This window comes from Centroberyx affinis, unplaced genomic scaffold (genome assembly GCF_046629955.1).
Source record: "Centroberyx affinis isolate AG114_WGS23_722 - 3 ecotype Tasmania unplaced genomic scaffold, CSIRO-AGI_Caff_v1 ptg000483l_1, whole genome shotgun sequence".
Taxonomy (NCBI): Eukaryota; Metazoa; Chordata; class Actinopteri; order Beryciformes; family Berycidae; genus Centroberyx; species Centroberyx affinis.
Window position 1 is genome coordinate 311,641 of NW_027279140.1, and position 10,982 is coordinate 322,622.

Genomic DNA, 10,982 nt, shown 5'->3' on the forward strand with positions numbered 1-10,982 from the left:
GGCTCGGAGGGTCTTTCAGGGCCTTCGGCCCTCAACAGACAGACAGACGATGGATGGCACCATGGGTATCTTGCTGACTCCTCCCCCGAAACACGGAAAGATGAGCGTGCTGTAACTCCTCCCTGACAGATATAAAGGCAGTACGGTTTTTTACTTTTTTATTGCACACAATGCAGGGGCTTAAAAGGTTGATCAATACCAATGACTCAATGATTTCTTAAAAAAAGAAAAATAAAAGTCATATTGGAAGTTCCTTGAATGCAAATATTTTTTGCTTTTTCTTTGGGCTACCATGGAAGACCTTTCTCCACTGTTTTTTATGTATCAATGATTACTTCACAAGGTGCTGAGATTTATGCGAGCGACCACCATCGGAAGACAGTTTGTTCTCAAGCCCAAAACTCAAATGATAAAGCAATATTATTTTTATGGTATTTTGCCTGTATTATGTCTTAAGTAGACAGTTTTGTTGGATGTCTGCTCTGATTAGCTTACTTGTCCCAATTGTTTTAGTAGGCTAGGGCTTAAGGCAAGACAATTTACCCATGTCACTGTGTAACCTAAATTTGGAAACAAATCCAGCTTATCAGACTATTCACTTTTACTTAACATTAGCGCAACCATCTTTTACAGATTCCTTTCTTTTCTTAGCCTGGTTGTTATACACTTAGCCATTATTTGTGCACAGACAATTATCCAGTGGACCTCCAGTCCTGGTTGCTGGGACATGTGACACAACTGCAAATAAGATTAAAACTTGAACATAATACTGTATATTACATACTACATTAAGATAATAATAATAAGACAAGAATAATAAACGTATGTGAAAAATACAAAACAGGTGAATAAAAACACAATATAATCTAACACAATCTAACAGTTTTTAATCAAATATATTTTTTCAGCAAATATAATATTTTGATTTTTTGTTTAAATTTTAAATTAGTAGTCTGCACAATTTATAATAGGAGTTTAGTCCATGCACACATAGCCCTGTGTTTATTGCAGTTGTTAATCTGGGTAATGGCACTTAAACACATTTGATGTCATATGAGAAATATAGAATTCTGCACATCTGAAGGTATTCACCAAAATATCATAATATCATCATGTTGGTGAATGCATGATGCAATTATAGCATAATGGTCTACTTAGACTGATGATGTAACCTTAACCCTAACCTTTGGATCCAAGCAAAACAGACACACCGATCGATGTGGTTAAATTTTAATATAACCGTACAATGTTGAAACTACAGCTACACGCACACTCAAGGCTATTAAAATTAATACAAAATTGAAAAAAACTTATAGAAAAAAAACAATTACATCAAGACTTAATATGGCAGTTTTGTTACACCTACGGACATTTAACACACTATTTCTAAGGCACCTTGTGACTTGAGTACACTGACATCATATTGAGGTAAACCCCCTCAGCCTATACAGAGAGGGTTAACAGAACTAAAATCAAGTCTTGCAAATACTGTAGCAAACCTGCAAATCATTTATAGAAGTTTGACCTCATAAATAAATTATAGTGGTGAAGTACGCACAGAGACAATATGGATGATCCCGTCTTGATTACTCTCAAAGAATAAACACAATAAATGTGAAAGATTGTTTATGTCAATATCATTGACACGGCCCACTCATTTGGCTCCATATGTTCTTGTCCAGTAGACCATTAATACTGCATGGATACCAATCCTTTGGATGGACGAGCAACACTGGTGGTGGTGGGGGGGTGCGGAGCAGCGGGTGCTGTCACTCCTCTCGTGTGCTCTGCACCATGGAGTACTTCTTACAGGGGTTCTTCAGGCAGGCGGGGGGCCAAGTGATGGGCCAGCTGTACGAGCATGGCACCGATGTCTGCACATTCCTCTCGAAGAAGTTGAACACGGGGTTCCACCAGGTGTTGGTGAGGTAGTTGTTGGGCGAGCATTTCAGAGTCTGTCAAGATAAGACACAGTTTTAGCCTCAGGATGAACAGACCAGATGCCATATTATTGTACAAGTTCAATCTAGGGTTTAATTATGTAATTTGATATTTGCTTTTGCAAATATGCATTTCATATTGCATTTCAGGTTGAGGATTTTAATTTGAGGCGTGCAGGTTCATTGATGAGGTCTTTGCTTGATGGACTAACATTCATTTGCTCTGTGGCCCTAAGCAACACGATTTTGGCCTTTCAATTAAACCATATGGTGCCTTTACTTAATTAATCTGCCAGACAGTGGTGAGACCAGTAAACACTGTGAATTTCAGAGTTGCCAAACCCAGCTTTGATAATTTTGGCATCTGGCCAGGGAAAACTGCCTCAAGATTGATTGATATTGTCCATTATTATTAAGACTGACGCCTTTCGGGGCCATCCTGAGTGTTGGTGTAGGAGTGCAGCTGGATGGGTTAGAAAAGAACATCTAATCAGCTTCCTGAATCAAGAAATTCCCCAGAGAAACAGAGAGTGTGATTTATAAACAGTTAAATCAATGCAAATAGACTGCCTTTTTGAAAATTAGGCGGGGCTCTATTTGGTGCTAGGGACAGTATATAAAGCCTGAAGAGTGTATAGCCATTCTGATATTTAACTAGCATAATATGGCACAATCTGATGTCCCAAACCTTGAATTTTTTCCACAACATACAGCACTACCTTTGTACAACACTGGGCACCTTTATTGTGAAATTGTGAGGAATATGCCAAACATATTCATCACATGACTAATGATCACAGATCCAATATAATTTAAATGATAATTCCAGCCCCAGACTCAACTGCTCCTAGTCAGGTGTCTTTCAACAATTTGGCCAATAGAGGGGGTGGATAACCATTCTGGATAACTCTCATGCTGACTGTTCCTGGGAATAACAAGGACTTTGACACACAGTCTAAATATATATGCACTTACTGTAAAAGTATACAGAAAAACCATTTACTTTAAACATAAAATGCAATGAATTCTTGTGTTGACATGTAACTCTTTTAGCTGTACTTGAGGCAAATCCCCTGAGCACAAGACAGCCATCATGTGTCACTAGGCAGACAGTAAAGAATGGGAGATCCCTAACTATACTATGACTCATGTAAACACTGTGTTACATGAGTGTACACTGTGTTCGGAGAGTGGAGCCTTCAGCTTTGTTTGCAACACAATTATGACTGCTCTCATTTTCTCTCTTTCACCCTCACACACAGCCCCCCACCCACCTACACACATACACACACACACACACACACACAGAAGCACACAAAGAGAAGTGAAGAGTTCAGCTGTGTGTTCAGACCTGTAAGTTTGCCATGGTGTGGTACCACCAGAAGAGGCGGGAGGTGATGAAATAGGCCACAACCACATCCACACTGTAGTGCTCATGAGCCACCAAGATGCAGACCACGCCCACGGCACTCAGCAGCCAGCACATCAGGTGGTACCACCAGAACGACCGCGGCGAGTCTTGGGAGAAGGAAGGAAAGGAAGACAGCAGTGATTATTCATGACAATATGCGTATACGGTTTGTTCTTGTCCATATCCCCACTGTCAGCAAAATGGCACTGAGGCAAGCACAGGAGGATTCCCTGATACACACAGATATGGCGAAAAAAACACTACTTGACACAATCCAACCTCTGCTTGTAAAATCTCATCCAAATTTACGTATTGTTAAAATTTCAGAGAACAAAAACTTCTTAAAATCTGTTTTGTATTTTTTTTAGCCAGCCATGATCTTGTTTCTGTCATCATGTTAAAATGTTTGGTAATCTCTGCTGTCACCATGACATTACTAGCATGCTAAAAGACAAAAAAGTGAGAATGATGGGAATGCTTGCCAGTTGTATCCTGCAAGTATCTGGATGGACACAGGAGGGGGTGAGCCAGAGGGTCACGCTAACAATTTAAAATGTCAATGCATCACTTTATCTCCTCAATCTAATCCAAAAATAGATCAGCTGGGTTTAGTTTCATTATCTAGATTCTACATCAAAATATTACAATTTAATATAATTCATACATAATTCATGGAAATGTCAAATCAATTAACATCAAGTAATACAAACATTGATTTTACTACTCACACTCCTTGATGAATAGGTAGGTGAGGGTGAGCATGACAGTGTGTCCACTGTAGAGGAAGTCTCCACACATGAGATGGGAGCCTGTTATGGACAGACCTCCACCTGAGATCAGCGTCAGAACACGCTGTATTTTTGCCTGTGAGTCTCCATGCAGCTGAAACCGAAGTGGTATTGGAAGGAAAAAGGGAAAAATGGTTACAGATTGGATCAGTGGTAACACAATGTGAAATGGCGAGAGATAGGGACAGGAATCAGGCAAATATGCGGTTGAACAGAGAGAAGAGTGACGTGAGGAAGTAAAACAAACAGCTTAACAGGGATCATCAACTAGACATGACCAAATCTTGGTGCTTAAATTACTGAAGATAACTTATTCTTTCCAGGTAGATAAAGAGTTTCATACACTGTCTGAGGCGTTTTAGACTCTTGGGAACAAAAGCAACTATTAAAATGTCCAGCATCTGATCTTTCTGCACTGCACAACCCAGAAAACAACTGCCAGGAGCACATATTTTTGATCAAACTCCTGATGCACCTCAATATTGTTGGTGTCCTGAGGCAGTAAAAGTCAAAATGGCTTTTTTATAGCTGCCTCTCTTGCATGGCTGTGCAAAATGAGTCCCAGAGGCTGCACAAGAGCACATGGTTGAGCAACCACAGCTGATGCCCACTCTGATGTTAGCATGCTACTCACCTTAGGTGCACAAGTCATATGCATGCCAGGTACAGGCAGGGTGGTGATGTACATAGTGACACAGCGGTACAAGTACAGGGTGCCAATCAGGAAGAAGAACCGCCTGCTTGCTATTGACCTGCAAATGGACAATGTGAGAAGCCCAGTGGAGTAAGTGCATGAACATTGTGGCCTCCTGCTTATACAGAACTTCTTATGGAGTGGCCAACATCTACTCAAATATTAGACAGCTCCAAAATACTGGATATGCAGTGCACTGTGGGATGGATCACAGTGCTGTCAAACCTGGGGGCCATTGGTCCATTGGAGTTTTGTTACAGAATAGCATCTGCTGTGCAGATTACATAAAGCTGCATTTTAAAGGAAAAATCCACCCTAAAACACTGTACTGTTAAAAAACAGCTATTGGCGGTGTGCCTTGCATTTCTGGACCCAGTTTGTTTGGTGATATATTTTTCTTATTCCGTCAGATAACTTGCCAAATCTAGATGACTTGACACTCACACTTTGAGATATTTCCAGTGCAGCTACAATGGACTTTGAAAGTAGAAACATTTTCAGCTATCTAGAACATCAACGGTAAACATCAGATTTTGGTGTCAGCTCTGGGAAACTGAAGCAGAAGTAGATGAAAGTGGATACACCAAAAAAGTAAATTACAACACTACATCACAAAATAACTCCTGGAATGTGATGTGCATTTTCAGTTTAGGAAATATTGTACATAATTATTTGTCTGATTGGAATAAAATTTTCTTCTTTCAATTTTCAGATGTTTTTTTTGAAGAGAGTCTTATGGAAATACACTGAAAATGTTACTTTGACATCACATTAAGCTAAAATAAAAGTACTTGCACTACAGGTATCACCAAAAGATTCTTACTTGTATCTGAAGAAGAACAACTGGATGATCCAGATGGCCACCAGGACCATGCCATTGATCTCTGTCACTGTAAATGCCCACTTGACCCTGTCAATATAGTCAAAAAACTTGTCAGGAAGAGGCGGGCTGTTTTCTTTGGGCGGGACCCTCTCATGGACCACCGTGATGACAACCGTCGTCAGGACCAAGTTGAAGGCGGCGTAAAAGAATGCGATGGCCGTCTTCCACCACTCCATGGGCAGACGACTACCCTTGGACTCAGGCACGGAGATCTTGACGTAATCATTGTGCCTCCCTATGCCTTTCCGGAAGCCCCGCTTGGTGTCCTCTGTGCCAGGGGTGTGGACGGGACAGCTTTTACCGCTGCTGGGCAGAGCGCCACCCTCCATTCCAGGGTTCAGATTATCAGCGGCAGAGTCTCTCCCATCCACAAGCTCCGGTGATGCCATGGGTGCCTGCTCTGTCCACCCAGAAGTCTGCTCCTCTGGGTCTAGACTGCCACAAGAGGAAACAACAGGTTGAAGTAAGGGAAGTTAAGGAATTCTCCATCAGTCCCTAGATGACATCAACAGATATTGCTGTTGTCACTTGCAAAAGTAAAAAGAAAAGTAGATAAGAAAACAGCTTGATGGTTGCATTCAGGACGTCAAATCACAATGATGAGAAACAGGCAGGAGACGAACTTGTCATGTTTACATTTTTTTCCACTCCACCTCATCCACCGGATTAGCAAAGCAAGAGATGGAGCTTTTATAGATTTTCTATTGGCTGAAACATCTATTTTGAATTGCTCTGTTTGAGTTTATAGCAGCAAGCTATTCTAGATGTGGTTGTATGAGTTGAAGCTTTGTGTGTTTACATTTTCCTTTCTCTGGACATTTACCAGAATCACTGGGACAGTTTTCCTGTTTGAAAGTTGAACCAGACTCTTATTTTGGGCCTTGAAAAGTCTTTCTCTTGGTTTTCTGATTCTGTCCTCAACAGTTGTGGTCTTTTCCAGACCTCTGCATGTTCTTCATGCCTGTTTCTGTTTCAGGTTGTTGAAGTGAAAAAGCTGCTCTTTGTGGACAAACAACGTGTTCTGTGGGTTTGGTACATTGCTGCTTAATGACACTGCAATAATACTAGCCACTTGGCCAGCACGCGCACACACACACACACACACACACACACACACACACACACACACACACACACAAACTAGATAGTACAATAGATGATTGATAACGTAGGCAATGATACATATTGCCTTTGATTCATTACTAAAATGTATGTTTTGAAAGATATCTTTTATTTCCTTCACTATACTACATTTCAAATTTCAAAAACAGTTTGTAATTAACAGCCTCATAACCATGTCCCTGTTCCTTCCACCTCAGTCCTGATGTGTTCATATGTAATGTCATCAGCAGGCTAAACAAAACAAAACAAAACAAAACAAAACTAAACTAAACTAAACTAAACTAAACTAAACTAAACTAAACTAAACTAAACTAAACTAAACTAAACTAAACTAAACTAAACTAAATATTGTTGGAAGCCAGAGGTAATGATTTGTAATTAACTGATACCAAGAATATGAGCAAAGTTGACAATGGGCAATTATAATGTAGTTTGAACACACAATTTTTGTTTTTGAGCCCCTCTCAGTTAATGACATGAGAGAGCTCTGCAGCAATGACCATTTCAATTCTTTCATGTCTGAAAGGCTTCTAGCCCCTATAACAGGTCCATTAATGGATTTGAGGGTATCCCATCAGCCCCGCAATGCATCACAATAAATGTCATCTGGGATACATACAGAATGGTATGTTTACTTAGAGACAAACTCGGCACTAGAGAAAAGCATGGGATAGAAATAGAGAGTGTCTGTATACAAGAGAGCCGCTGAAAGTATCAATTTCCTCAGAATCAATTTTTGAGGAAAACATTATTGCATTGGATACAGGCTCATGGTAGAATGCCCTCTGACTAACTCATAGCAGATTCACATTCTGTTATGTAACTGATGGATGGCTACAGACCACAACGTCTGACAGACTTTAGGCAGGTCAAAGCTCTATTAGGTATATTAATACTAACCAAGATGGCAAATAAGATCTGAGAGAGCAGACAAATGGTATTAGTCTATTGCAATATTATGTCTCTTATGTTGTTAGGGAGATTATGTTCCTTCTCCCTCTCCAACTGTGTGGTCAGTCATACCCCATGTTGTGATTCTACCCATTTCACTGACATCTAAGGGCAAGTCACTCTATTGCTGGAATAGGATGGAAATTGCATCAGTGCTGTGAGAGATTGTGAACATGTCATTCTATCAATAGAATCTTACTTTTGGGGGTTTGGAATCCTGTAGTTACATTTAATTATGAGAGAATTCCTTATTTTCTATTGTCCATATTTTCAAGGTTCTCTTGATTATATTCGTCCATACTATGATAAATCAGTGTGGCAGTAATCTACAGTACACAGGAGATGGAAGCTGTGTTTCTTTTCCAGTGTTCACCGTGAGACTGCGCTAAGTGTATACTGTACATGGGAGGTCAACAGAGTGTCTCCATTAGGCTAGTTTTCCACTGGTCTCCTCCTCTCTAGTGTACAGTACACTCTATTTTCCCACCAGCCAGTGCAACCAGTGCTCTACAGGGATGGGTGGTGATGGAAAACTGGCAGAAAAACCTATTCCACATGGTCACAGACAGTAATGGATGGCTTGGCCGTCTTTGCTCGCCCAAAGCTATTTCCAGAGAAGCCACCCAGTTGCCATGAAGGCTGTATTTTACTCTAGGGGAACGAGGACACTGACGCCATTTTGGGACCTTGATAATAACATGGTTCCTTTGCTGTCCACTCATTTTCTTTTTTGCACAGAGTGGATCGCCGTCATCAAAGGGAGGGTTAAAAATAAGTCACACCAGAAGTGGCCCAGCCCTGTAGGAACTGGGGCCATCACAGAGAGGGGCTGACACATGCTATGCTGTGAAACAAGCCTTCAAACAGCATGTACTGTCATCTGTCACTGAATGGGAGTGATAAAATTCAAGTCATGCTGATGAAAAGGTCGATGAATAAAACATTGAAAACCCTAATCCGTTTTGTTTACATTTATATTGGATCAAAATAGATCTGCACATGTAGAAACTTGTGAAAAAACATATCATTTGGTTCAGTACGCATTGTGGATGTGCTCAATATAAAAAGTCCTGGATTGGGACCAAGGTTATTATAGTTTTTAATTCAGTTTCTATTTCTAATTTAGTTTCAGTTCCACTTTCTAATTCAATTTTGGTTGAATTACTTTTCAGAGTGTGTTTGTTAGCTTTAGTTTAGTTTTTAGTTTTCTAGTTAAAAGTTCAAGTTCATTTATTTGTATAGCCCTTCATCTCAAGCATATCTAAAGAGCCTACCTAGACCTAGTCCTTTAATTTAGAGCCAATTAAGGGAAAAATGGCACTTGGAGTGGAATGTTTACTTCATGTTTAGGAAAGTAAATGATTAATTTACATTTCTACAGGTTACAGATGCTCAAAATATAAACTGCATGGTCAAATAGTGTTACTAAGGAAGATTTGATTGAAATGTTTAACACAAGTTTGTATAGCACTTTTGCACTATGCACTTTTTGTGCATCTGCAAAGGACTCTTTCCTAAAGTTTTGAAAGATCTATGATGAGGATGGATATATTATTATTACCATTATTATTATTATGATTAGTAGTAGTTGTTGTAGCAGCAGCAGCATTAGTATATTAGTCATCATCATTATCCTCAAGTATTCCCTGACCCCCTATATCATCTCATGTCAAATAGTGTCAGCAAAGAAGAGCACATTTCCATCAGATGTCTGTGCCTTCCTATGTAGGATCTTGTGTCTCTGTAGAAGTCAGAATGATGTTCACTTCCTGTATTGGATTCCAACTGACTGGACACTACTGGCTCACTGTCCAAATCTGCTCATCAGAATAAACAAAGACCATCTTTACTGACTTAAACATCAAATGTTGTTGCATTCCTGAAAAGACACACATTACATTGCATTACACAGTCTGTACAGTCTGTAGTCTAGTAGGCCCAGATGGTCAGATTGTGCATGGAGCCGCCCCGCTACACTCTTGTGGGTGCCATAACCACATGGGGTGGATACTGGCAATAATGTCAGGTTCAGGACTGGGAGACTCCCAAGCCTCCAATATTACAGGGCGGCAGCCCCGCCACATATGATGTGTGCGGTGTGGCTGGCTTCCAAGTTTACATTTGGGGAGCAGCATGGCCCCACACAGTGCTAAACACCATGTTCCATAAGTGGCTACTGGGTGGGGCAACAGGTTAATGGGAGTCCTCTAATTAAACCCCTCTCCACATGCAGTCAAAGCTATTACAATTAGAAACTGACAGCTGGATTACTATAATGGAATTACAGCAAGGACCATCAGCATCACTAGCATGTGCAGTCTGTATACTATAGTCCATACATAATTTAGAAATAATCTGCACTTTGCATTAGAAGTTTTTAGATCTTACATGCAGTAGTAGGCTACATGCACCAGCTGTGCTGTGTTGAGATGCCTTTTCATCTCTCTGTCACGTTTATGATGCTGATGATATAGAACCAGTTTTATTGAAAATGCTGCCTTGAAATGAGATCATCATACCATAAACACATTAGTGCCCCATACTAATTATTTCCTTCCGGCCTGTCTGAAATGAGACATACAAAACTTTCTGTAGCCTCTGAATATTGAGGAAAACATATCCTATAACAGAAAACAGCATTGCCTGTGGAAAGACTGATGCATGTTATCTAGAATCCAGATACACAGAGTATTTCACTCCCTGTAGGCAACAGACTGATCAGAAAACTTAAATGTGATCAAGAGTATAAAATCGAAGGGCTACAGGCCTATTACAGTTCACATAATGATCCCACCTCTATTCCATTTAGCACATACTGTATAACACATATCAGTGTGAGGATGCTCTCTGTCTCTCTCTCTGTCTCTTGATCCATATGTTGCACAGTTTACAGCATCCTACCTGCCTTCCTCGGGCCTCCTGGTATCTCTTCCTGTAGTTGCAGTTCCTTGAATCCCTGCTGTTGCTTCTTGTTTGATCCGTGTTCAGGCTGTACTGCTACATTACGCGACTGTAGCGCTCGTCTATGAGGGAGCGCTCCTCCCAGCAGCCCAGATGCTCATATCCATCCAGCCTCTATATCCAGCCTTCCTGACATCCAAACAGCCCCCCTGTCATTCCAATATAACTATCCTGTAATAAACACAAGCATCGCCCTGTAACTATAACCTGCTCTTTTTAAGTAGGTGATCCT

The 10,982-nt window shown here is 40.4% G+C and overlaps 1 protein-coding gene across 1 annotated transcript; it reads right to left on the bottom strand.

Annotated features, from left to right (window-relative positions):
• Nucleotides 1–1,225: 1,225 nt before the first annotated feature.
• sgms2a (sphingomyelin synthase 2a) lies at nt 1,226–10,773 on the bottom strand. The gene is made up of 6 exons (XM_071517277.1): nt 10,691–10,773; nt 5,657–6,151; nt 4,774–4,891; nt 4,080–4,233; nt 3,292–3,458; nt 1,226–1,955 (listed from the first exon to the last, which is right to left on the bottom strand). The coding sequence occupies exons 2-6, from the start codon at nt 6,103–6,105 to the stop codon at nt 1,770–1,772; spliced, it is 1,074 nt and encodes a 357-aa protein (XP_071373378.1). The 5' UTR covers nt 6,106–6,151; nt 10,691–10,773; the 3' UTR covers nt 1,226–1,769.
• Between the last annotated feature and the right edge of the window lie 209 nt (nt 10,774–10,982).

Coding starts and splice junctions, on each gene's coding strand:
- sgms2a (XM_071517277.1), bottom strand. CDS start 6,105: ATGGCATCACCGGAGCTTGTGGATGGGAGAGACTCTGCCGCTGATAAT. Junction 4,234..4,773: donor ATATGACTTGTGCACCTAAG/GTGAGTAGCATG, acceptor CTTCGGTTTCAG/CTGCATGGAGACTCACAGGC. Junction 1,956..3,291: donor ACACCATGGCAAACTTACAG/GTCTGAACACAC, acceptor TTATCTTGACAG/ACTCTGAAATGCTCGCCCAA.